Here is a 23536-nt window from a genome sequence, read left to right on the forward strand (position 1 = left end):
AGATCAGAGCAGTCAATCATATTGCAGTTCCACCCACGCAGGGATACTCCTTAGATGAAATATTGTTTGTAAATATTGAAACATTGTATCACTAAGTTCCAACATGTATTTAATAACTAAAGATTAGAGCTGTCAATCATATTGCAGTTCCACCTACGCAGGGATACTCCTCAGTGTAAATATTGTTTGTAAATATTACAACATTGTATCAACATGTCCCAACATGTATTTAATAACTAAAGATCAGAGCTGCCAATCATATTGCAGTTCCGCCCATGCAGGGATACTCCTTAGTGTAAATATTGTTTGTAAATATTACAACATTGTATCCACATGTTCCAACGTGTATTTAAAAACTGGAGATCAGAGCTGTCAATCATATTGCAGTTCTGCCCACGTGTACCTTTACATGATAATATAATATATATCACATCATTACAAAATGACTGTTGTTCATTGAGCTCGTAGGTGGACTCACCTGTCACCAGAAGAGTTAATTTGTGTGATAAATAGTTATACTTAATCGGCATCTCTTTACTTCCTTCGATTCGGAAGAAATATGTCCCCGTGTCTTGTTTCCTGGCATCAGTGACTTTCAGGGTGCAGTCTCCATTATCCGGATTCCCTACTACATGGAAATTCTCTTTAACTATAGACACGGATGTGTCGCTAGAGGCGATGTTGGTATCAAAGTCACTCTTCCAGTATCCAATGGAATTTTTGAAGGTTTTTATATACTCCGCAGTAAATGAACAAGGAATTATTACGCACAAACCCTCCTGTACAGTGACACTTGGCTCCACCTGGATGGAGTAACCGTCCGGCGTAGTCTGACACCAGGAATCTGTAGGAAGAGGAAGGAAAACAACAAAGTCATACATACAAATTCATTTTTTGTTGTGGCTTAAATGGGCATTGATCAGCTGAATAATCAGAGTTTGGTGTGAATCTCATTGTTAGGACTTCCACTGATCATCATAATAGGAGACTTATACAATTAAAATCTGGTTCCATACCAAGATAATGTCTAACAGGTGTTGAATTGAGTCGTCCATGTGCTCAATGCTCCATTCAATGTGCAACGCTTGATTATCTTTGGCAATACCAAGAACATTGACAAGAGGAATGAAAGGAGAGTTGGTTGTGCATGCACCATGTTGTGCCATTCAATGTTAACCGGAGTCAGGTAAGGACTAGCCAGCATCGGCGGGATCAACCAGAGCCCGGAAGGGTAGCAGGGGAGTTAAGACAGGTAAGGAGAGCAGGACAGGGGAATATAAGCTTTTATTATTAATCCTCTTCCCTCTCCTCTGTTGGGGTCTGTAGGACATCAGAGCGTAAGATATTTCTTTTTAGGTATATTACTCCTCTTCCCTCTCCTCTGTTGGGGTCTGTAGGACATCAGAGCGTAAGATATTTATTTGTAGGTATATTACTCCTCTTCCCTCTCCTCTGTTGGGGTCTGTAGGACATCAGAGCGTAAGAAATTTATTTTTAAGTATATTAATCCTCTTCCCTCTCCACTGTTGGGGTCTGTAGGACATCAGAACATAAGAAATTTATTTTTAGGTGTATTAATCCTCTTCCCTCTCCTCTGTTGGGGTCTGTAGGACGTCAGAGCATAAGAAATTTCTTTTTAGGTGTATTAATCCTCTTCCCTCTCCTCTGTTGGGGTCTGTAGGACGTCAGAGCATAAGAAATTTCTTTTTAGATGTATTAATCCTTTTCGCTCCCCTCTGCTGGGGTCTGTCGGACATCAAAGTGTAAGAAATTTCTTTTTAGATGTATTAATCCTTTTCCCTCTCCTCTGTTGGGGCCTGTAGGACGTCAGAGCGTAAGAAATTTCTTTTTAGGTATACTAATCCTCTTCCCTCTCCTCTGTTGGGGTCTGTAGGACGTCAGAGCGTAAGAAATTTATTTTTAGGTGCATTTTCAATTCACACCAAATTTTTATTTTTGCTAGAATTCAATCTGCTAGGAGATTTGAATGAATCAGTCTGAAACTAATCACATATATACGCCCATTTTAATAACTGCCCGCCGGATGTAAATATTTAAGCGGAGGGTGATGCAAATCCACACAAGACAAAAGATTGATTTAACACATGAAACCATGTTTATGTTTTTCCTAATTACAATATAGATACATTTTGATACATAAATCTAAAGGCAGTGCTCGAGATGATAAAGCTTTCAGTATAGTGACGTAAGCTTTGTCATCTCGGTCGCTGCCCATGCAGAGTGCAGCAGCCAATGGTAAACTCATCTCAGCTGCTGCTCTCTGCACAGACAGCAACTGAGATAACAAGGGCTGCACTATGCTCTTCCATGCTTCCATTTTTAATTTCGTCAGACGAGAGACAGATATCTGCTGGGAGAGCTGTCTCAAGTTAAAAATAAATAGCAAAAAACAATATCTCTCATAAACGAAAACACAAAAGTTTTAATAAACTTTAAACTTTTACATACTTTTTCTAAGGTTAGGGTTAGAAATAGAATTGGGCTTAGGGATATGGTTAGGGATAGGATTAGGTTTAGGGCTAGGGTTATAAAATAGTTACGTAAAAATACACGAACGTAAAAATCCAACAATGTATAATTTTTCATTTTTTAATCTAAGATTTCTTTACATAAACAAAAATTTGGTTTCACTTACACATCCAGAGCTGTGATAAAATGATGATTGCTAATTTCAGTCTGTTCTTGCCGCTGCTTTCCAGCCTCATCTTGACACTGGGAAGAGTTTTCCTTTACAAGAGCTGAGAAAGCAAAAAACAGATGGCATGTAAATATGTAGGATGTTTCCTTCCTTAGTGTTTTTTTCTACATATTTGGCACTACACTTTATTACCAAGCTGACCTGATAGGATTTTTAAAAATTAAGTTTAAATTGAAGCCAACCTGATGATCGAGAGAAGCTGTGCATCTTTTGTGCAGTGACCACTAGAGGTAAGATTTGGTATTACATGGAGAGCACTGTGAATTAGATCAAGTATTTATTTACTTTAATGTTTAGTAGCATTTCTTAAAATAAAAAAAACTCTCCAATTTTTTTTAATATATTTTAAAAACATTTAAATGAGTACAAACATATTCTGAAAAATTCAGATGAAGGATGTACGCGTAAGTAGGGGCCACAGATCCAATCTCCAGCTCTGCCTCTGTTAATTAGGAGATTAGTGACTTGCATACTGCACAATTGTGGTCCTGTTGCAAAACTATCAGTCTCCTGTTAGGAGTTATAGTTTTGCAACAGCTAGCGTTCCCCAAGTTGGAGACCCCTCTTGTATAATAAGGACACATTGTATCAGTGTTAGCGATAATATTATATAGGAAGCTAATAAAGATAAAATAATCTTCATCTATAGAGAATAAGAAAGAAGAGTGAACTTACCCACAGTCCGATCCAGATTGTGTAAAGTTCAAAGCCAAAATGAACCTCACAGTAAATATCCTGCACAGTGCCAAGTGCCCTCTAGTGGTAAGTTGGAGTAGAGCATTGTGTCTTTAATTATATCCGTTATATGCTTTATATCTATATCCCTAATAGAGGGAGATTTTTTTTTTTTATTGCAAAACTCTTCAGTTATATATTTCCAAATTTATTACATTTTATGTAATTTCTTGTATTATTAAACAAGGAATCTCTTTTACCCCTTTTTGCCCATTTTCGTTTTACTCGCTCTCTTTTTTACTATCCCTTTGACATACCTGTATGTTTTTGCATTTTTTTAGTAAGGCATAGTGACTAAAAAAACATAATTTGGGCTTTTTTTACCAAATAATTTGAGATTTTGATAGACTAGACTTTTGCGAATGCGGCAAGATCAAAAATGTTTATTTTTCCATTTTTGTAATGAATTTTTTAAATTTACTTATTTATTTTATTTTTTTTAATTTTTGGGGTCTTGAACCTCCTGCCATCATATGATCGCTTGTACTATTTATTACAATACCCCAAAATACAATGAAAAACAGTCTAGAAACCTATGCAGTAAAAAAATGTATATTTTTATTGAGGATAATAAAAAAATATAGAGGTATCAAAGACAAATATATATGTACAGTCATGGCTGAAAGTGCCCTTGAAATTGTTCCAGAAAATGAAGTATTTTTTCAATATAATTTTTGCAATTACACATATTTTGTTATACACATGTTTATTTCCTTTGTGTGTATTGGAACAACACAAAAAAACAGAAAAAAGGCAAATTGGACATAATTTCATCAAACTCTAAAAATTGCATTACCCTCTTTCAAAAAATGTGATGGATGAATTGATGGTAGTTTGATGGATCAATGATGAGATGCTGCTTTTGTCTGTACATAGTGAATCAAATGTAGTGGGAAATCTCTGCTCATGTTGGTGGAATATGTACATTACTCCTTCATGGGGGGCCCACCGGGGGATTCACCTGCTCCCCCATTGGCCAGTCCGAGCCTGTTTGTGTGAATATATGAATGAGAAGTGAATCCCTTATAATATCTATATGAACCCCTGCAATACAGAATAATTACAGCAGCTGTGTTATAAAACCAAGAAACCATACATGTACATTTTAAAAAGACACTATTTGACAAAGATAACACAAGTAAACACAAAATTAAGTTTTTAAATGAAGGTCTTTATTATTAAGGGAAAATGAAATCCAAACCTACAGGGCCCTGTGTGAAAAAGGGATCGTCCCCCCTTAAAACACAAATTAACTGTGGTTTATCACATCTTTGGGAAGCTGAGTTCACTTTCCTTAGGCCCGATTACTGCCACACCTGTTCTCAATCAAGAAATCACTTAAATAGGACCTGTCTGACAAAGTGAAATAGAAGGAAAGATCCTCAAAAGCTAGACATCATGCTGCGATCCAAAGAGATTAAGGAACCAATGAGAAACAAAATAATTGAGATCTATCAGTCTGGAAAAGGTTGTAAAGCCATTTCTGAAGCTTTGGGACTCTAGCAAACCACAGTGAAAACCATTATCTACAAATGGCGAATACATGGAACAGTGAGGAACCTTCCCAGGAGTGGCCGGCCAACCAAAATTACCCCAACAGCGCAGCGACCACTCATCCAAGAGGTCACAAAAGACCTTACAACAACATCCAAATAACTGTAGGCCTCACTTGCCTCAGTTAAGGTCAGTGTTCATGACTGTACCATAAGAAGAAGACTGGGCAAAAACGTCCAGAGATAGATTTTCTCCATATTAGTCCATTGTTACATCCTGTTGGCACATGCATGATACCTTCCTAATACTTGACTTCTTTTCGCTTTCATTTATTAACTTGATTTCATATACAATTATATAGGAGCGCCATCTGGTTGCTGTATCACATCATTGCACTGATGTTTATTTCGTATTACTTAGATTATGACTGCACACATTTGTAATGATTGTTCTACCCTAATACCCATGTTAACATCATGCCTGCCGTGCTGTCACATATTTTGTGTCTTCACCGTCTGACCGTTTTCTATTGTCTATATACTGTATATATTTTTGTATTTGATACCTATATATTTTTTATTATCCTTAATAAAATACAAACATTTTACTAAATAAGTCTCTCTACTATTTTTCATTGTATGTAGGGTTTACTCACTCCATGTTCTCTATTTTGTTCTAATTGTATTGGGAGTTCCTTGCTGTGTTTTTAGACTATGGTCCTTATTTCTGTCCATTATTCTGGTAACTTTTCTTGCATATTTATTATAAAATGCTGCATTGCAGTATATAGTGTAAATTGCTGCCTCCTATAAAGATCAGCTTCATGAAAGTACCAGAAAGTGCTCAGTTAAACGCTGCTGTCTGAGGTTTAAAGCAGCATATAAATGGTTAACAGCAGGGATCGGAGATCAGCTCTTATAATCATGCATGAGCTTGTGTCTATTGATTCATTTATGAATTACGCCCTTTATTTTATACTGTACTGTATCTGAGACATCGCCACTTTATAAATCTGGAACATCATATACCACTGATATTTATTCCATTAATTGTCTACCTTTGTAATTCATGGATTTATGTAAATGAAAAAAGATACTTTCAAATAAACGAACAATAAAAAAATGTAATCATTTTTCGGAAAACAAAACCAACTGCGAGTTCTCGGAACAGTAACATTTGATGTAACAAGTGGTCAGATCTGATATTATATGAAAGTATCTAAATATCTTCTTGTTGCTAAAGAAAGATTGAAGTGTGATGCAAGAAGTTTTTATTACTGACTCCGTGTGAAGATGTGAAGTATGTGGCTCCTATTGTCTTTCTGTCGTTCCCTCCCATGGTTCTGTTTGCATCTGACCTTTCACTTCGGTTGGCATTAGAGATCATTGAATCTTTTGAAATAAAATTTCGGCATCTCCTTCAAATTTTTCACCAAAATTTTATTTAAAGTGAATCAATTTGCTGTAAATACCAAGAAAAGAATCCAAGAAAAAACAAATTCAGCATGCAGTCATGGCTAAAAGGGTTTGCACCCTTGAAATTGTTCCAGAAAATGAAGTATTTCTCCCAGAAAATTATTGCAGTTACACACGTTTTGTTATATACAGGTTTATTTCCTTTGTGTATATTGGAACAACACAGGAAAAAACAGAGAAAAAAAGGCAAATTGGACATTATTTCACACAATGCCCCAAAAATAAGCCGAATAAAATTGTTGGCACCTTTACAAAATTGTTGGCAAACAACTTTATTTCTAGCATGTGATGCTCGTTCAAACTCACCTGTGGCAAGTAACAGTTGTGGACAACATGAAAATCACACCGGAAACCAGATGAAAAGGAGAGAAGTTGACTCAGTCTTTGCATTGTGTGTCTGTGTGTGCCACACTAAGCATGGAGAACAGAAAGAGAAGATGAGAACTGTCTGAGGACTTGAGAACCAAAATTGGTGAAAAATGTCAACAATCTCAAGATTACAATCCATCTCCAGATATGTTGATGTTCCTTTGTCAACGGTGCGCAACATAAACAAGAAGTTTACAACCCATAGCTAATCTCCCTGGACGTAGACGGCAGAGAAAAATTGATGAAAGGTTGGAAGGCAGGATAGTCCGGATGGTGGATAAGCAGCCCCAATCAAGACCCAAAGAAATTCAAGCTGTCCTGCAGACTCTGGGAGCAGCAGTGTCAGCATGAACTATCTGTCAACATTTGTATGAAATGAAACACTATGGCAGAAGACTCAGAAGGACCCCACTGCTGACACAGAGACATTAATAAGCTAGTCTGTAGTTTGCCAAAATGTACGTGATTAAGCCAAAATCCTTCTGAGAAAGTGTCTTGTGGACAGATAAGACCAAGGTGGAGTGTTTTGGTGAAGCACATAGTCTACTCTTTACCAAAAACAGAATGAGGCCCACAAATAAAAGAACACAGTACCTACAGTTAAATATGGTGGAAGTTCAAAGATGTTTTGGGGTTGTTTTGCTGCCTCTGTCACTGGGTGTCTTGACTGTGTGTCTTGACTGGGTGTCTTGACTTTGGCAATCTGAAGATTGCCAAAGGATTTTGGGTGGCAATGTAGTTCCCAGTGTCAGAAAGCTGAGTTTGAGTCCTAGGTCATGGGTCTTCCAGCAGGAAAATGACCCCAAACATACTTCAAGAAGCCCCCAGAAATGAATGGAAACAAAGTGCTACAGAGTTCTGAAGTGGCCGGCAATGAGTCTGGATCTAAACCTCATTGATCACATGTGAAGACATCTTAAAATTACTGTTGGGAGAAGACGCCTTCACATATGAGAGACCTGGAGCAGTTTGTAAGAAGAGTTCAAGATTCCAGCTGAGAGGTTTATGAAGCTGATGGTTATAGGAAGGAATTGATTGCAGACATTTATTCCAAAGAGTGTGCAACCAAATATCAAGTTGAGGGTGCCAACAATTTTGTCTGGAACATTTTTGGGGTTTTGTGTGAAATTATCTCCAATTTTCTTTTTTTTTTCTCTGTTTTTTTTAGTCTTATTCCAATACACAGAAATGATAACAACATGTACAACAAAAGATGTGGAATTGTAATCATTTTCTGGGAGAAATACTACATTTTCTAGAAAAATTTAAAGGGGGCCAACACTTTCTGCCATGACTGTAGATAGATAGATAGATAGATTTAGTTTTTGTTATGTTTAAACATGGAGGAAGGGAGTAGTCACAGAGAAGACATTGCTTTGCTGCTGGGGACTCCTTAAGTACATTTCTGCTGATTGAAAAAAGATACATTTAAATTGAAAAAAAAATGTTATCGTTTTTCGGAAAACAAAATCAACAGCGAGTTCTCGGAACAGTAACATTTGATGTCACAAGTGGTCAGATCTGATATTATAGGGAAGTATCGAAATATCTTCTTGTTACTAAAGAAAGATTGACGTTGATGCAAGAAGTTTTTATCACTGACTCCGTGTGAAGATGTGAAGAATGTGTCACCTATTTCCGTTCTGTCCTTCCCTCCCATGGTTCTGTTTGCTTCTGACCTTTTACTTTGGTTGGCATTAGAGATGATTGAATCTTTAGAAATTCAATTTTGTCATCTTCTTCAAATTTTTCACCCAAATTTGATTTTAAGCGATTCAATTTGCTTAAAATCCCAAGAAAAAAAACAAGAAAAAACTAATTGAGCAAATATCCTACAGTAAGTAAATGAGAAAACAGTAAATGTACATGTAAGTAACATAGGGGACTTAGTTAAGTCTATTTTGAAGAAAAAAAAGCATAAAACCCATCCCACTGGTGTACCAAGTCAGGACGGTCCTAGCCTGTCTCTAGTATTAAAATTTAACCTTATCACTGCTGTCATGTCATACACTATTATACACTATTTATTCAATGTCTTAAAGCTTTCTCTCCCTATCTCTATAACTAAGCTGTGATATGTGCTCTCAGTATCCAGACTTACTAAAAAAGCGGCTCCTGCATTCTCTGCCTTGGCTTTTATACAGGCTATAATAGTACCTCCTGAATAGCTGCACTATATCATATTTCTTTTGAGGTTCTTCTCTGTCTGATGCATATTTTGCTTTGTGTAAAATTGCAGTGTTATTTTTTTTTGGGTGGTTTGTGGGAATCAATTCTGAAATTGTTAAATTTCTCCATTCATCACAAATTTAATTTTTACAATATGATTAGCTCATCTTCGGTTGGCATGTGTCACGATGCAACCACTCAGTGTGTCTTGGACGCAGTGACTGACTCATCCTATCTAGTGCAGGAGCATGCTGAGCTGTCAGTATTTTGATTGGCAGCTCAGCGGTCCAATCTGGGAGGTACTGAGCTTCCTTCAGGTGTTCCTTGTTCCTAGTGATTACCCAGCTACTTAACTAAGCTGTCTGTCCTAGGTAGTTGCCAGTTGTAGCTTTCACCTCAATGTGGTTTATTCTCTGTGTATTGTGCTCTGTATTCAGACATTCTGATCTTCTGTTGCCGGACCCTGGATTTGCCTATTGACTACCCATTTGTATTACTCCTTTGCCTTAATGCACTCTGACCTTGGAATTTTGACTCTGGACTGTGACCTAACTATGCCTTTGTCTCTTCCTTCTGTTTATGACGTAACCTCCTGGCTCTTGACCTCAGACTCTTTGAGTACCCTGACACACGGCTTCCTCAAGAAAACAATGTGGGACACAATCCCTGATCAATAAATAGACTTGCTCACAATTAAGATTCCCTTGAGAAAAAAACTAATATACAGGGTGGGCCATTTATATGGATACACCTAAATTAAATGGGAATGGTTGGTGATATCAACTTCCTGTTTGTGGCACATTAGCATATGGGAGGGGGAGAACTTTTCCAGATGGGTGGTGACCATGGCGGCCATTTTGAAGTCGGCCATTTTGGATCCAACTTTATTTTTTTAATGGGAAGAGGGTCATGTGCCCATTGTGTTGGATTGTCAATGCAACCCTCTTCTCCCACTCTTGACACACTGATAGCAGCACTGCAGAAGAAATGCTAGCACAGGCTTCCAGTATCCGTTGTTTCAGATGCTGCACATCTTGTATCTTCACAGCATAGACGATTGTCTTCAGATGACCCCAAAGATAAAAGTCTAAGAGGGTCAGATCGGGAGACCTTGGTGGCCATTCCACTGGCCCATGAAAACTAATCCACTTTCCAGGAAACTGTTCATGTAGCAACGCTTGGACCTGACACCCATAATGTGGTGGTGCACCATCTTGTTGGAAAAACTCAGTTTCCTGGAAACAGTTTCCTGGAAAGTGGATTGGTCATCGTGGGCCAGTTGAATGGCCACCAAGGTCTCCCGATCTCCCCTGTGTCGCCCTTGTGGAATTCCTAACAGGGAGTGGGAATGAGTATGGGCATTTATCTATTCCACACACATCTTGAATGGATTATCTCAATTAATCCAGTCTGGTGCCATACAGACTACATTTACTAACATTTGTGACACAATGACTCATGGAAATATGAGTCACTGGGGTAAAAAGACCTCACAAATGCTCTTCTGGATCACAGGGCAAAAATTTCCACAAACCCCTGCAAAATCTTGTAGGAAACCTTCCCAGAAGAGCAAGAGATATGATATCTGCAGAGGAGCGACTTCATACTAATGCCTTTGGTTGTAGAATGGGAGGTCCGAAAAGCTCCTGTGAGTGTATTGTGGAGGGGGCACATACTTTCCTCCATATACAGCATATATAGATTTATAAAACTGGCAATAAGGGTCTCCAGAACCATAAAAGAATGTTGTATCCATAGCTGCTAATCATTTATTAATCCTATAGACACAAGATAATTACACAAAATCCACAGATCATGATGGGATCACGCATCTTCCTTGTCTCAGTTTTTTTTCCCTTTTATTTCTGCATATTCGGATTCTGGTTGACTTGATTTCACTTTGGAGGGTTTAGGGGTGAAAGCGACGATGGAATAATGGAGGTCGTCTTTTGATGGGACTTCACTGGGATCCAGCTCTGTATTGTTGTCTGTTGCCTCCTGTGCAGGAAAGAGAACTATTAACTACTGTATAAAATACAGGACCAGTGTTGTGCGCTGCTTAGGCTTTATTCACACCACATATTTTATCATCTGTTTACCATATATGGTATGTGGCTTTCTCGTAGATCTGCTTTTCGCGATGCTGATGGCAACCAGAAATGCTCAGTTGCGGAGCTGCACGGCACAACTCTGGCACAAATCCTTCTACTCACCTCACCATTCACCTCTCCTGTCCTTTTGCTCCTCACCGTCACCCGTCCGATCCTCGTTGCATCTTCTGATTGCCAGCTCTGAAATCCCCTCACTTCTCAAAGTAGGCCGAGACTTCCAGCTGTCATAAGACCTGAGAGGGTTTTTTGCATGTGCGTGCAAGGTGACGAGGCACACATCGTGATGTCATAACGCAGTGACCTTTCGCGCACTTGTGCAGAATCTGGTGGGGATCTTAGAGTGAGCAATGGTGATCTGAAGATGCGACAAAGACCGGACAGGTGAGTGGCAAGGTGTTCTTAAAGATATTTTTTCTATTTTGAAAGCCTTTTATGGTTTAGAAAAATGGTGGTCAGTGGCCATCATGTGCTGGGTCTGCGTGGAAATGAATTAGAATAAAATTCAGCATTTTGGCGAATGCAGATTTTTGCAAAACTCTTGTAGAATTCAATTGCACTCAAATCGATTTGCTCATCCCTAATGTTAGATATCAACAATTTTTCACAAAGCATTTCTAAGTAGAGTGGACGGTGGTATCCATCTTTAAGGGTTCTTCTCATCTTCAAAAGGAGCGAAATGCTCCTAAAATATCCTTCTTACTGGTGTGGTCCTGTTCGCCTAAACTGTGCGCTTTTTGATGCTGGTAATTGTTGCTTTACCATGTGAGATCAGTAAAAAAATTACAAAATGTTTCACCCAACACTCATTCATGCTCATCCCAACTTGCTCATCTTTTGTTTTACCTCTGGATTGGAGATTTAGTGGAAAATAAGTGCTCATAGTTGAAAATACGGGGAATGATAGATGATGTTTGGTGGAGGTCAGTGTCGCACATACTTTACATATAGGATGATTACTCTGCATACCTCAGTGTTGTGTCCAGACTTCTTATTTGTCAGTGGCTCCGTTCTCTCGGATGGTTCTTTTGCTCTCACATAATTCTTTTTGCCCATTTTTTTCCTGAAAATTAGTTGGATAGAATATTTAAGAATTATACATTATATAGGACAGATAAAAACTAGGAAAACAGCGCACCAGACCATGGGGTGACACATTTAGAAAAAGATATATAAGATCTAGGTAATCTGCTCATCTGATTGACTTGTTGTAGTCACAACTCCTGTGAAAGCTCAATAGCGGTTGCTGCTGCCCTGTGCTCAGGGGATGAACTACACCAGAATGCTTAAAGAAAAAGACATAAAGAAGTGTTTTTTTATTCACAACACATTCCCAGACTGGTTTCTTTAAGTATTGTAAGGTGGCTGTTGGACACTTAATGGATGGTAGATAAACCTGGAAAAAATCCTTTAGTACAAATAGGTCTAAAAGGGGTTAATCTGCCATGACAGATTGATTGTGAGCAGCTGAAGAGTTGGGAGAGACGGCTGCTCACCATATCTCCACCCCTGGGTGTGATTCACTTTGTAAATTGAGACCTGTTTTTCTCACACATTGCTGTGTGTATGGAGGTTTGCAGATCTCCTGGATTGAGTGCCTTTGCTAAAGGACTAAGAAGCTGAACTCTAAGTATGGAGGGCTAACCAGCACTATTGTATGGACTTGTTATTTTATTTTTTACTTTGTGCCAGACAAGGACTGTGTTTGAGTCCTGTGATGTGGTTTATGAGGACTGCAATAAACTAGCCGGACTTTAAATAGAAATGGTTCATGTGATACCTCATATCGCTCCCAAGCACGTAGCATTGCAACAGTGCAAAGACCTTAATTTCAGTTAGCATAGTCCAACACCGTACATTGTCTTTTCCTTCATACTATATAGTATGCCGCATCGCCGATAAAACTCCATACTCAGCTGGTCTTCTTATGAAAATCCATTTTCCCCTGTGTCAATCTCAACTAAACCCTGCTGTACACCGATGAGGAGCAAACACCCCGAAACAGCTGCCTGTAGAAGGGTCACTGGCTTTACATTCATTTTTAAGAAAATGGCCTCCAAGTGTATGGAGTTTATTTTGTTGATTTTTATGGTGTGTTTTGAGGGTATTTTATCCTGCTTTAGGGTATGAACACAAATATTTTTTTTACATTTTTTTTTGGCATAGATTGTGCACTTTACAATCTTCTAATCTTACGTGCAACCAACTTTTTATCTATGTAATGCGCCTAGTAAGAAAAATACTTTTTTCTGATCGTCTTTTACTATGTGGAAAAAAAAAGCATGATGTCAATTTTTGGGAATTTTTCTATATGTAGATCTGTGGAAAATATTTTTATTGCAAATTGTATCTTACGCATTTTTTCATGATAGATAATTATCACAAATATGCCAACAATACATTCTATTGCTGCACCACATATTATAGTTAAAACCATCAAAAATCACTGCAAAATATTTTGCTTTGAAAATGGATTTTTCAGCCATGAAAAAATCTTTGTGTGAACAACCTTTAATTGATCCAGTTGTCAAATTTTTAAGAACTGACATGTTGTATCTTTTTTCCAAGGGGAAAAAAAGCATAAAATAACAGCACTAAGTTCACTCTAAACATGCTGTCCTGTTGGTGTCGACAGGAAACTTATTCATAGCAGTTTTTGATGTGGATTTTGAAGCAGAAATAACTTCAAATTCAAAACCTAATAGCCTAACGGATACATAATTTGTATATTTCTTGGTTCTAAAGAACATTGCCAATAAGACATTTATCTGGTCTCCTTAAAGCTAGGGACAGCCCAGACACCTCAACGCTGAATCATAAAAAATAAAATGTAATATGTTTCACAAATAACTATGTCCCTACCTTCCTCTTTTTTAATATATGTGAAACACAATTTAATTTGCTTTCAAATAAAAAAATCAAGCAAACAAAAATAGTTTATTTTTGGCACTCTGTCAGGAGAGGTTTATAACATTTTGTATTGCCCCCCATTGGCCGAGATCTGAATTGCAGCAAACTGAGGTTTTTCCAACAAGTCACAATAATGTATTAAATTGGGTTTTGTAAGAAATTGTAGTCCATGACCAACTTCAAGAAAAGGGAAGGATGGACGCATTATATTTTGAAAAGGACATAGCCTTGAGTTAACAGCACACCATGTGGTCATGAATGGTACTGCAAGAAAAAAAATTGTGATTACCTCTATGGTGAGCATTGTAGTATCTGGACGGATTTTCAGGATTATTATAACCAAACGATGCAATGAATATGAAATCTTACCTTGTAATTAATTTATATAGCAAAGCGAATAGGGTTGTGATAGTCATTCCACATAAGAATGCAATTGCTATATCTCGATATTTAGCTGTTAAAAAAAGAAAAGGAAAATGATTTGTCTATATTTAGTTAAATACTATTGGCCCTCTTCCCCAACACCAGGACAGAACTACTAAGACATTGGTGAGATACCCCAATAAAATTATTCTAGGGGCACAGTTACACTAAGAAAAGTTGTCAAAGTGCCAAAGAGGGGCTCAAAAAGGCAAGCAGGCACAAAAATGTCACAATTTCTCAGCTCCTGCGCAAAGCCACGCAAAGCACAGATCAGAGCAGCTCATGGCAAAAACAGGGCTAGGAGAAGGGTTATTTCTAACTTTGTTAGTGCATTACTTGGATGGGTTAGAGGGGCTACTTACTGTGAGTGGTGCATTGTGCAGGTATCATATTGTGAAGGGGGCATCATAATGTATTGGGGGCACTGTGGGGACATCATGATACGGTAGACACTATAGAGGCATCATTAAGTAGAGGGACAGTGAGGGAGCATCATACTGTGTGTGGGGGCACCATACTGTATATACAGTCATATGAAAAAGTTTGGGCACCCCTATTAATCTTAAGCTTAATGTTTTATAAAAATTGGTGTTTTTGCAACAGCTATTTCAGTTTGATATATGTAATAACTGTTGGACACAGTAATGTTTCTGCCTTGAAATGAGGTTTATTGTACTAACAGAAAATGTGCAATCTGCATTCAAACAAAATTTGACAGGTGCATAAGTATGGGCACCCTTATCATTTTCTTGTTTTAAATACTCCTACCTACTTTTTACTGACTTACTAAAGCACTTTTTTTGGTTTTGTAACCTCATTGAGATTTGAACTTCATAGCCAGGTGTATGCAATCATGAGAAAAGCTACTTAAAGTGGCCACTTGCAAGTTGTTCTCCTGTTTGAATCTCCTCTGAAGAGTGGCATCAGGGGCTCCTCAAAACAACTGTCAAATGATCTGAAAACAAAAATTATTCAACATAGTTGTTCAGGGGAAGGATACATAAAGCTGTCTCAGAGATTTAACCTGTCAGTTTCCACTGTGAGGAACATAGTAAGGATATGGAAGAACACAGGGACTGTTCTTGTTAAGGCCAGAAGTGGCAGGCCAAGAAAAACATCAGAAAGGAAGAGAAGAAGAATGGTGAGATCAATCAAGGACAATCCTCAGACCACCTCCAGAGAGCTGCAGCATCAACTTGCTGCAGATGGTGTCACTGTGCATCGGTCAACTATACAACGCACTTTGCACAAGGAGAAGCTGTATGGGAGAGTGATGCGAAAGAAGTCGTTTCTGCAAGCACGCCACAAACCGAGTCGGCTGAGGTATGCAAAAGCACATTTGGAGAAGCCAATTTCTTTTTGGAAGAAGGTCCTGTGGACTGATGAAACCAAGATTGAGTTGTTTGGTCACACAAAAAGGCGTTATGCATGGTGGCAAAAAAACAGAGCATTCCAAGAAAAACACTTGCTACCCACAGTAAAATTTGGTGGAGATTCCATCATGCTTTGGGGCTGTGTGGCCAATGCCAGCACTGGGAATCTTGTTAAAGTTGAGGGACGCATGGATTCCACTCAGTATCAGCAGATTCTTGACAACAATGTTCAAGAATCAGTGATAAAGTTGAAGTTACGCATGGGATGGATCTTTCAGCAAGACAATGATCCAAAACACTGCTCCAAATCTACTCAGGCATTCATGCAGAGGAACAATTACAATGTTCTGGAATGGCCATCCCAGTCCCCAGACCTGAATATCATTGAACATCTGTGGGATCATTTGAAGAGGGCTGTCCATGCTCGGCGACCATCAAACTTAACTGAACTGGAATTGTTTTGTAAAGAGGAATGGTCAAAAATACCTTCATCCAGGATCCAGGAACTCATTAAAAGCTACAGGAAGCGACTAGAGGCTGTTATTTTTGCAAAAGGAGGATCTACTAAATATTAATGTCACTTTTCTGGTGAGGTGCCCATACTTATGCACCTGTCAAATTTAGTTTGAATGCAGATTGCACATTTTCTGTTAGTACAATAAACCTCATTTCAAGGCAGAAACATTACTGTGTCCAACAGTTATAACATATATCAAACTGAAATAGCTGTTGCAAAAACACCAATTTTTATAAAACATTAAGCTTAAGATTAATAGGGGTGCCCAAACTTTTTCATGTGACTGTACTCACTCAAGGTGATTCAGCACTGTAGGAAAGGACAGAAGAAAAAAATAAACAAAAAAGAAGGTGGAGAAAGAAGAGGAGAAAAGGAAAAAGGAGGGAGGAAGAGAAGGAAAAGGAAAAAAGAAGAGGATAAGGAGAGAGAAAATGATGAGAATTAAAAGGGCAAGAGGAAAAAGTGGAGAGGGAAATGAAAGAAAAAGTAGCAGAACAGGAGCAGTAAACATGAAAAAAGAACAGAAGGAATTACTAGAAAAAGTGGAAGGCACAAAGAAAGGTGAAGAGGAAAAAGACAAGGGGGAGTAGAGAAAGTAATAGAAGAGGATAAGAAGAAGGAAAAAAAGACAAAATGAGGGAGCAAGAAAAGAAGTAAAAAAGTAAGAAAGGGAAACAGAAAGATGAAGAAAAGAAAAATGGAAGAAGGAAAGGAAGATTGATACATTTATTAAGAAGTGAGGGATCACTTTGCCAAGACATGTTTCCAATCTTGGGTTTATTCAGTTCAGAAAGAAACCTATGTACAAGTGTATGAACGAACTGTTCAGAGATATTTCTAATGAGCTGTTTGCATCTAGATCTGCAATGGCAATGGGGAATCCTCTAGGTCTAGAGAAGCAAGGTTTGACCATAATCGCATACATGGGTTCTGTACTGTAAGAGCAGTGAGACTCTGGAACTCTCTGCCATATTATATTTGAATATTTAAGGAGATTTTACCAAGTTTAACTTTCAACCTTCTTTTACTCCCTACTGATATGGGATAGCTTTCCAGATCATAGAAGCATCTCCACTGATCTCATGAACAAGATTCTGGGCAAAAAAAAGGCCACTGAGGAATAGATGAGATAAGGAGTCTTCATGTTATAAAATTGTTGTCAATTTGGAGTGTAATGGTGAGGAGTGGCATTAGAGACAAAGCAGGGTTCCTGAATTTTCTTTAAAGAGGTTGTCCACTACTTTAGCATTGATGACCTATCTTTGGGATAGGTCATCAACATCTGATCGACCGGTTTCCAACACACGGCACCCCCGCCGATCAGCGGCTATCGGCGCCGTCAACGGCGGCAGCCTGCCAGAATTATTCACTTGTGGAGCTGCTCCGTCTTCTGATACTGGCCAAGGCTTGGTTCTACATATCTGTGTCCTATTCAAATCAATATGAGGTGGAAGTGTAGTACCCTGCAGAGGTCACTAATCACTATCAGAAGATGGCCAGCTCCACAAGTGAGTACTACCGACCAACGGCTACGGCTGCTGACACCAATGATAGCTAATTGGAATGAGGTGCTGGGTGACGGACCCCGATCAATCAGACATAAATGACCTATCCTAAAGATAGGTCATCAATGAATAGTAGTGTACCACCTCTTTAATATTGGAGAAGTTGCAGAGTCACAGGGAAGACTCCATTCTATTGCATAAAGCTTAGCTGTGTTATATTTGCATATAATTTATGTTCTAAAAAATATAACTTTACCTTCAGATGATTGACCGGTGATTCCTGTGCTTCCAGGGGGGGCTGCAAGAAAACACTGCAATTTAGCTGCTATAGGACACCAGTCTAGGTTGGCTGCATTACTTATCTTAATGGATGGTGAGAACATTGGATGACCCGGAGCTAGTCTACTATGTTAGGAAACAATGGTGGAGCATTAACAAGAAACATGAAATAAAGCTGGAGAGATCATATCTCATTTTCCAGTTGGGATTTGTTGATAATGAACCATCCAACTTTATTTTTTTTTGTTATGGAACCTTCTCATCTCTATATAATCACTAGTATGGCTACATTTTCCTTTCTATGGTTTATGTATCCCTCTTCTAGTATGATTTAGCATTTTTGTGAACATAAAATGTTTTTAAGGAAAAAAAACAGTGGATGAGTGGATGAAGACATGAGCTGGAAGAGCAGCGTCCATCATTCGGTTATAATTCTTTAGTAGAAATATTGAGAGTAAGAAGGACAATGTCAGACTGAGGTTGATCCTACTTGAAAATATTGTACCCAAAGTATCAATCACCTATAAGATATGTTATGATATTTTTCAATATTCTCATAAGAAACAGACCCGTGTGGCAAGAGTTTGGCTCCAAAGACACCTCCAATTATGGTGGTCTTCTGTTGAGCATTTGGGGCCATATTTAGGTCGGAGTCTGTATCCACCCAATGATCCTTTGATTTTCTGGTGGACCTTTCCAATCCAGACATTTGCAAAACTAATATGTACTCACAGAAGACATAAAGAAAAATGTTTTTCCTGGTTGTATTCCCTCTTGTGTTTGTCATTTCGCATGTGATGTTTTCTTGGTGATCATCTGTAGAAGGGGTAAATGTTACAGTAGATGAATTCTTCCAGACACCGTCCACGTTACTTTTCCTCCACTGGAAAGTTAAAGATGTTGCTGGGCAGTTTCTAGGAGGACCACAGGTCAGGGTCTTATTGATACCAGCAATCATGGTCCCAATATTTGAGATGACCGGTTCATCTGTGAGATCTACATAATGATAAAAGAATTTTCTATCCATAAAACATCTACCACAAACTACACAACAGGAATTTTTGTGAATAGAAAGTAAGGCCAGTGGCATTGTGGGGGTGCCAGAAACTGGGGGAAGGAAAATATTTTTTGTCCCCTAACCCGTTGACCTTAAGCACTCTCTGGGTCCCTTCCGCCAGTCCACTATTAAATCCCCAAGCATATATTTTGTATTTAAAAAAGAAATACAGACGTACACACGTGGTCAAAATTGTTGGTACCCCTCGTTTAATGAAAGAAAAACCCACAATGGTCAGAGAAATAATTTGAATCTGACAAAAGTAATAATAAATTGAAAATCTATGAAAATGAACAGATGAAAGTCAGACATTGCATTTCTGCTTCCACAGAATTTTTAAAATAATTAAACTCATGAAATCGGCCTGGACAGAAATGATGTTACTTTACTTAACTCAATATTTTGCTGAACAACCTTTTGAGGCAATCGCTGCAATCAAACGATTCCTGTAACTGTCAATGAGACTTCTGCACCTCTCGACAGGTATTTTGGCCACTCCTCATGAGCAAACTGCTCCAGTTGTCTCGTGTGTGAAGGTTGCCTTTTCCAGACGGCATGTTTCAGCTCTTTCCAAAGATGCTCAATAGGATTTAGGTCAGGGCTCATAGAAGTCCACTTCAGAATAGTCTAATGTTTTCCTCTTAGCCATTCTTGGGTGTTTTTAGCTGACCGTTTTTGGTCATTATCCTGTTGCAAGACTCATGACCTGCGACTGAGACCAAGCTCTCTGACACTGGGCAGCACATTTCTCTCTAGAATCCCTTGATTCTTGAGATTTCATTGTACCCTGCAGCTGACTCGCCCCCTGGGCCGTGGGGCACTCGGATCCGGGCAATTAGGGAAACGATGGGAGTAGTAGTGGCAACCCGGTTCCGTGGCTCAGGGTGGTCAGGCCAGTGGTAGTCCGTTATGTGTTATTGATAATGTCCGACTACGCCACCCGTGGATTTGCGGTTATTAGGAACCGCCGCTGCATGCAGACCGCTGGGGCTGATGAGGTGTGCAGCTAGGGTAATGTGACTCCCCACGGGAAGAGTGTGGCCCCAGGGCAGTATAGTGGATGGTGGGAGTGATGGTAGTGAGAGTCCCAGTGCTGATAGTGCTGGAGGAGCAAGGAGCACACAGACAACAGGTTGCAGTCCAGGGTCTTTACTAAACAGGAAAACTGACCCACAAACAGTCCCAGCTAGGAGGGGACCTGGATGTCTGAGAGCAACGGGAAAACTGGCCCTGGTCAGGGTGAGGGTGTAGGCCTACCGTGCTTTCTGCGCTCCTTCTGGCTATCTCCTCCTGATAGGGTAACAGCCCACGTTTCCGAGCTTTCCGTGTATTCTCGCCTGTATGGCCTGCGACGTGGGTTCCTTTCTGCTCCCAGCCTTGTACGGCTTTACTGGTCCCTTCAGGTTGTGGCAGGGCCTCCAGGCTTCTTAGGCCAAGGAATATACAGTCCCTTGCGAACTGGTTCTCTGCTGGGGGATGTGGAATCCTTCCAGCCTCAGACACCAAAGTCTGGTAAAATTAAGTCTTTTCTCTGCCAAGACAGGCTCTCTTCGCCTCTTGTCTCTGGCTTGTGGCTCTCTCCTACTGCCACACTTCCTCTTAGGTGCAATCAACTTTCTGTCCCTGCTCCACTCTGGGACACGTCTCAAAGCTGAGACAGGCAATCCAGTTCTGAGACAGGTCATCTGGTTCTCTCTAACCCTGCCCTCAGTACCAGCTTTTATAGGGGCAGCCTGCTCCCCCTACTGGCCTGAGACAGGAGGCATTGCATGCTAATGTTCCCCTGACCAGAGAACCTCCCCCTTGCTCTCAGACACAGCTTTATTACACTTGTGGCATCCAGGTAGGGTGACACATTCCCCCCTAGTGAAATTTAGTACTCCGGGACTAAACAGTAAACAAAGATAATATACATAACAATAAAACATTAATAGACAGACGACGCACAAATTGAGTTCTTAAGGTCACAGTGTGGTCTGTGACCAGGTGTCCATATCACCAAAACAACGGGAGCCTTAACCAGGTGGGGGTCTGTCCTACCCCAAGTCCTTTACAGTCTTAGTTCATTCCTGGGTTAGGCTCAGAATGCAGTCCATACAAGGTCCTGGTTACAAAAAGTCCATAACCTGTGAGTCCTTACGGTAGCTGCAAGAGACTGAAACACAGAATTACCGAACATCCATGTAACTTGGCAAACAATTCAACATTTGGCAACAAGGTTATTTACAATTTAGTACACTCTATATTCTCCAGCGAGCGGGTATCTGTCCCTTTGTGCTCCTGGTTGACCTCCTTAACCCACTGTCTGGTGGTGGACCAACCTGGCTTTCCCCACTAGCGTTAGGGGTACAGCTACCAGCTGGGTGTACAGGTAGGGCAGGCAGCTGTCTGCGGGTTCTTTGGCTTACCGCAGGCATGGCAGGCTCACTGTCAGCAGAGGGTTGACTCTCCTGGGCTGCTGGAACAGGCTCTTCTGCCTCTGGAACCGCTTGCTCCTCTTCACCTTCCGGCTCTGGTGTTGGTTGTTGCTGGGCCGGTTGCAGGAAATGCAGGACGGGTACCACTATGGCATCATTTATGCGAGTCCAGGACTGAGGGAACTCTCCGAGAACGGTGCTGATCATTTCTTCCTTGTCCTCTGCGGGTTCAAGGTCACTCTGATCCTCTTCTGCACTACGGAGTTGCTTGGGGCATCTTTTGAGGTGGTCTCTGGAGACGGTGCTAGTGGTTTCTCCTCCGTCCTTGGTGATTACGCACACCTTTGGGTTGTCGTGGTCAGACTGCAGTACGGTGTAGGGTTCCCTTTCCCACTGGTCGTCCAAATTATGTAGCCTTCTCTTCCGCTTTAGGACTTGCTCACCAGGTTCTAGGGGACCAGCAGGGGCGTGTTGGTTGAAGAGTTTTTCTTGCCTCTCTCTCACCTGGGCCAGGCTCTTCTCCACACTCTCCTGTACCTTCTTGTACTGCAGTTGCCTTTCCGTATCCCAGTCCGCATCCGGGGAGGTGTCCTCAGGTATTAGGACTCCCATCTCCAGGTCTACGGGCAGCTTACCCGGTCTGGCTCGCATCAGGTAAGCCGGGGTGCAGTTTGTAGCGTTCACCGGGATATTGTTGTACATGTCTACCAGGTCCGGCAGTTTTTCTGGCCACAGGCTGCGTTCCTCCAGGGGCAACGTCTTCAGGAGATCAATGACTATATTGTTCATCTTCTCACACATCCCGTTGGTTTGGGGGTGGTAAGGCGTTGTCCGAATCTTCTTACAGCCATAGAGGTTGCAGAACTCCTGGAAGATTTCAGCTTCAAACGCTGGACCCTGGTCTGTCAGGACCTGTTCCGGATACCCTTGTGGACGGCAGAAGTATTGCTGGAAGGCTCGGGCCGCTGTTTGGGCTGTCAAGTCCTTTACCGGGACCACCACTAGAAAGCGGGAATAGTGGTCCACGATTGTCAGGGCGTAGATGTATCCGGACCGGCTTGGAGCCAATTTGACGTGGTCCAGAGCTACCAGCTCAAGAGGCTGCGTGGTGACGATGGGCCTCAAGGGTGTCTTCTGGCTGGTGCGGTCCTTCCTCCTCAAGTGACAAGGGCCACAGTCTCTGCACCACTTTTCTACTGCTCCTCTCATGCCGACCCAAAAGAATCTTCCTCTTAGCAGGAACTCCAGTTTCTTCCAACCGAAGTGCCCCGCTCTGTCATGGTAAGCCCCCAGGACCATAGCTGCATCCCGCCTTGGGACCACGACTTGCCAGGTCAGCTCGTGCGTCCGGTGGTTGACAATCCTTCTGCACAACTTGCCTTCGTAGAGGAACAGCTTGCTCTTCTCCTTCCATAGCTGCTTGGCTTCCTCTGGGGCATCTGGATCTAGGCGGGCGTCTTCCCGGGTCAGCAGATCTTTCACCAGGCGGACTGCAGGGTCACTATCTTGGGTCTCGGCCCAGCTGTGGTGAGGTAGGGGATTCATCATCACAGTTGTTAGATCCTCCTCCTTCACGCGGTGAGAGTGTTGAGCGGCTCCATACCGGTGAAACGCGGGGAGTTCTACCTCCTCCAGCTCTTCTGGGTCTTCGTCACCTTCGGGTAAGTGAGGCATCCTTGATAGGGCGTCCGCGTTGGCGTTGGTTTTGCCTGCCCGGTACTTGATCACGAAGTCATAGTTGGAGAGATGGGCCATCCACTGCTGTTCCAGGGCACCCAGTCTTGCATTGTCCAGGTGTGTCAACGGGTTGTTGTCCGTGTACACGGTGAACTTTGCGGAGGCCAGGTAATGCTTGAAGCGTTCTGTCACGGCCCACACCACCGCCAAGAATTCTAGCTTGAAGGAGTTGTAATTCTCCGGGTTCCTCTCGGTGGGCCTCAGCTTCCGGCTGGCGTATGCGATCACCCGTTCTCTGCCCTGTTGGTT

The 23536-nt window shown here is 40.8% G+C and overlaps 2 protein-coding genes across 3 annotated transcripts in view; both read right to left on the bottom strand.

The window, feature by feature from the left end:
* LOC141173007 (sialic acid-binding Ig-like lectin 8) overlaps nt 1–3488 on the bottom strand; it is a 47605-nt gene extending 44117 nt beyond the window's left edge. For both annotated transcript variants that reach the window (XM_073657624.1, XM_073657623.1), the window contains exons 1-3: nt 3395–3488; nt 2657–2759; nt 479–844 (exon numbers count right to left, since the gene is read on the bottom strand). In XM_073657624.1, coding sequence (XP_073513725.1) covers nt 479–844; nt 2657–2726 — 436 coding nt within the window. In that variant the 5' untranslated portion in view covers nt 2727–2759; nt 3395–3488. The remainder of the gene's footprint in view (nt 1–478; nt 845–2656; nt 2760–3394) is intronic.
* A 7315-nt stretch (nt 3489–10803) lies between these two features.
* The window catches only part of LOC141171653 (myeloid cell surface antigen CD33-like), a 128017-nt gene continuing 115284 nt past the window's right edge, over nt 10804–23536 (bottom strand). Inside the window, exons 4-8 of the mRNA XM_073655319.1 lie at nt 18809–19072; nt 18054–18095; nt 14349–14433; nt 12039–12132; nt 10804–10959 (exon numbers count right to left, since the gene is read on the bottom strand). Coding sequence (XP_073511420.1) covers nt 10804–10959; nt 12039–12132; nt 14349–14433; nt 18054–18095; nt 18809–19072 — 641 coding nt within the window. The remainder of the gene's footprint in view (nt 10960–12038; nt 12133–14348; nt 14434–18053; nt 18096–18808; nt 19073–23536) is intronic.

The sequence above is a fragment of the Phyllobates terribilis genome, unplaced genomic scaffold (assembly GCF_046119375.1).
Source record: "Phyllobates terribilis strain yellow unplaced genomic scaffold, ASM4611937v1 Scaffold_12__6_contigs__length_324123572, whole genome shotgun sequence".
NCBI classification, from domain to species: Eukaryota; Metazoa; Chordata; class Amphibia; order Anura; family Dendrobatidae; genus Phyllobates; species Phyllobates terribilis.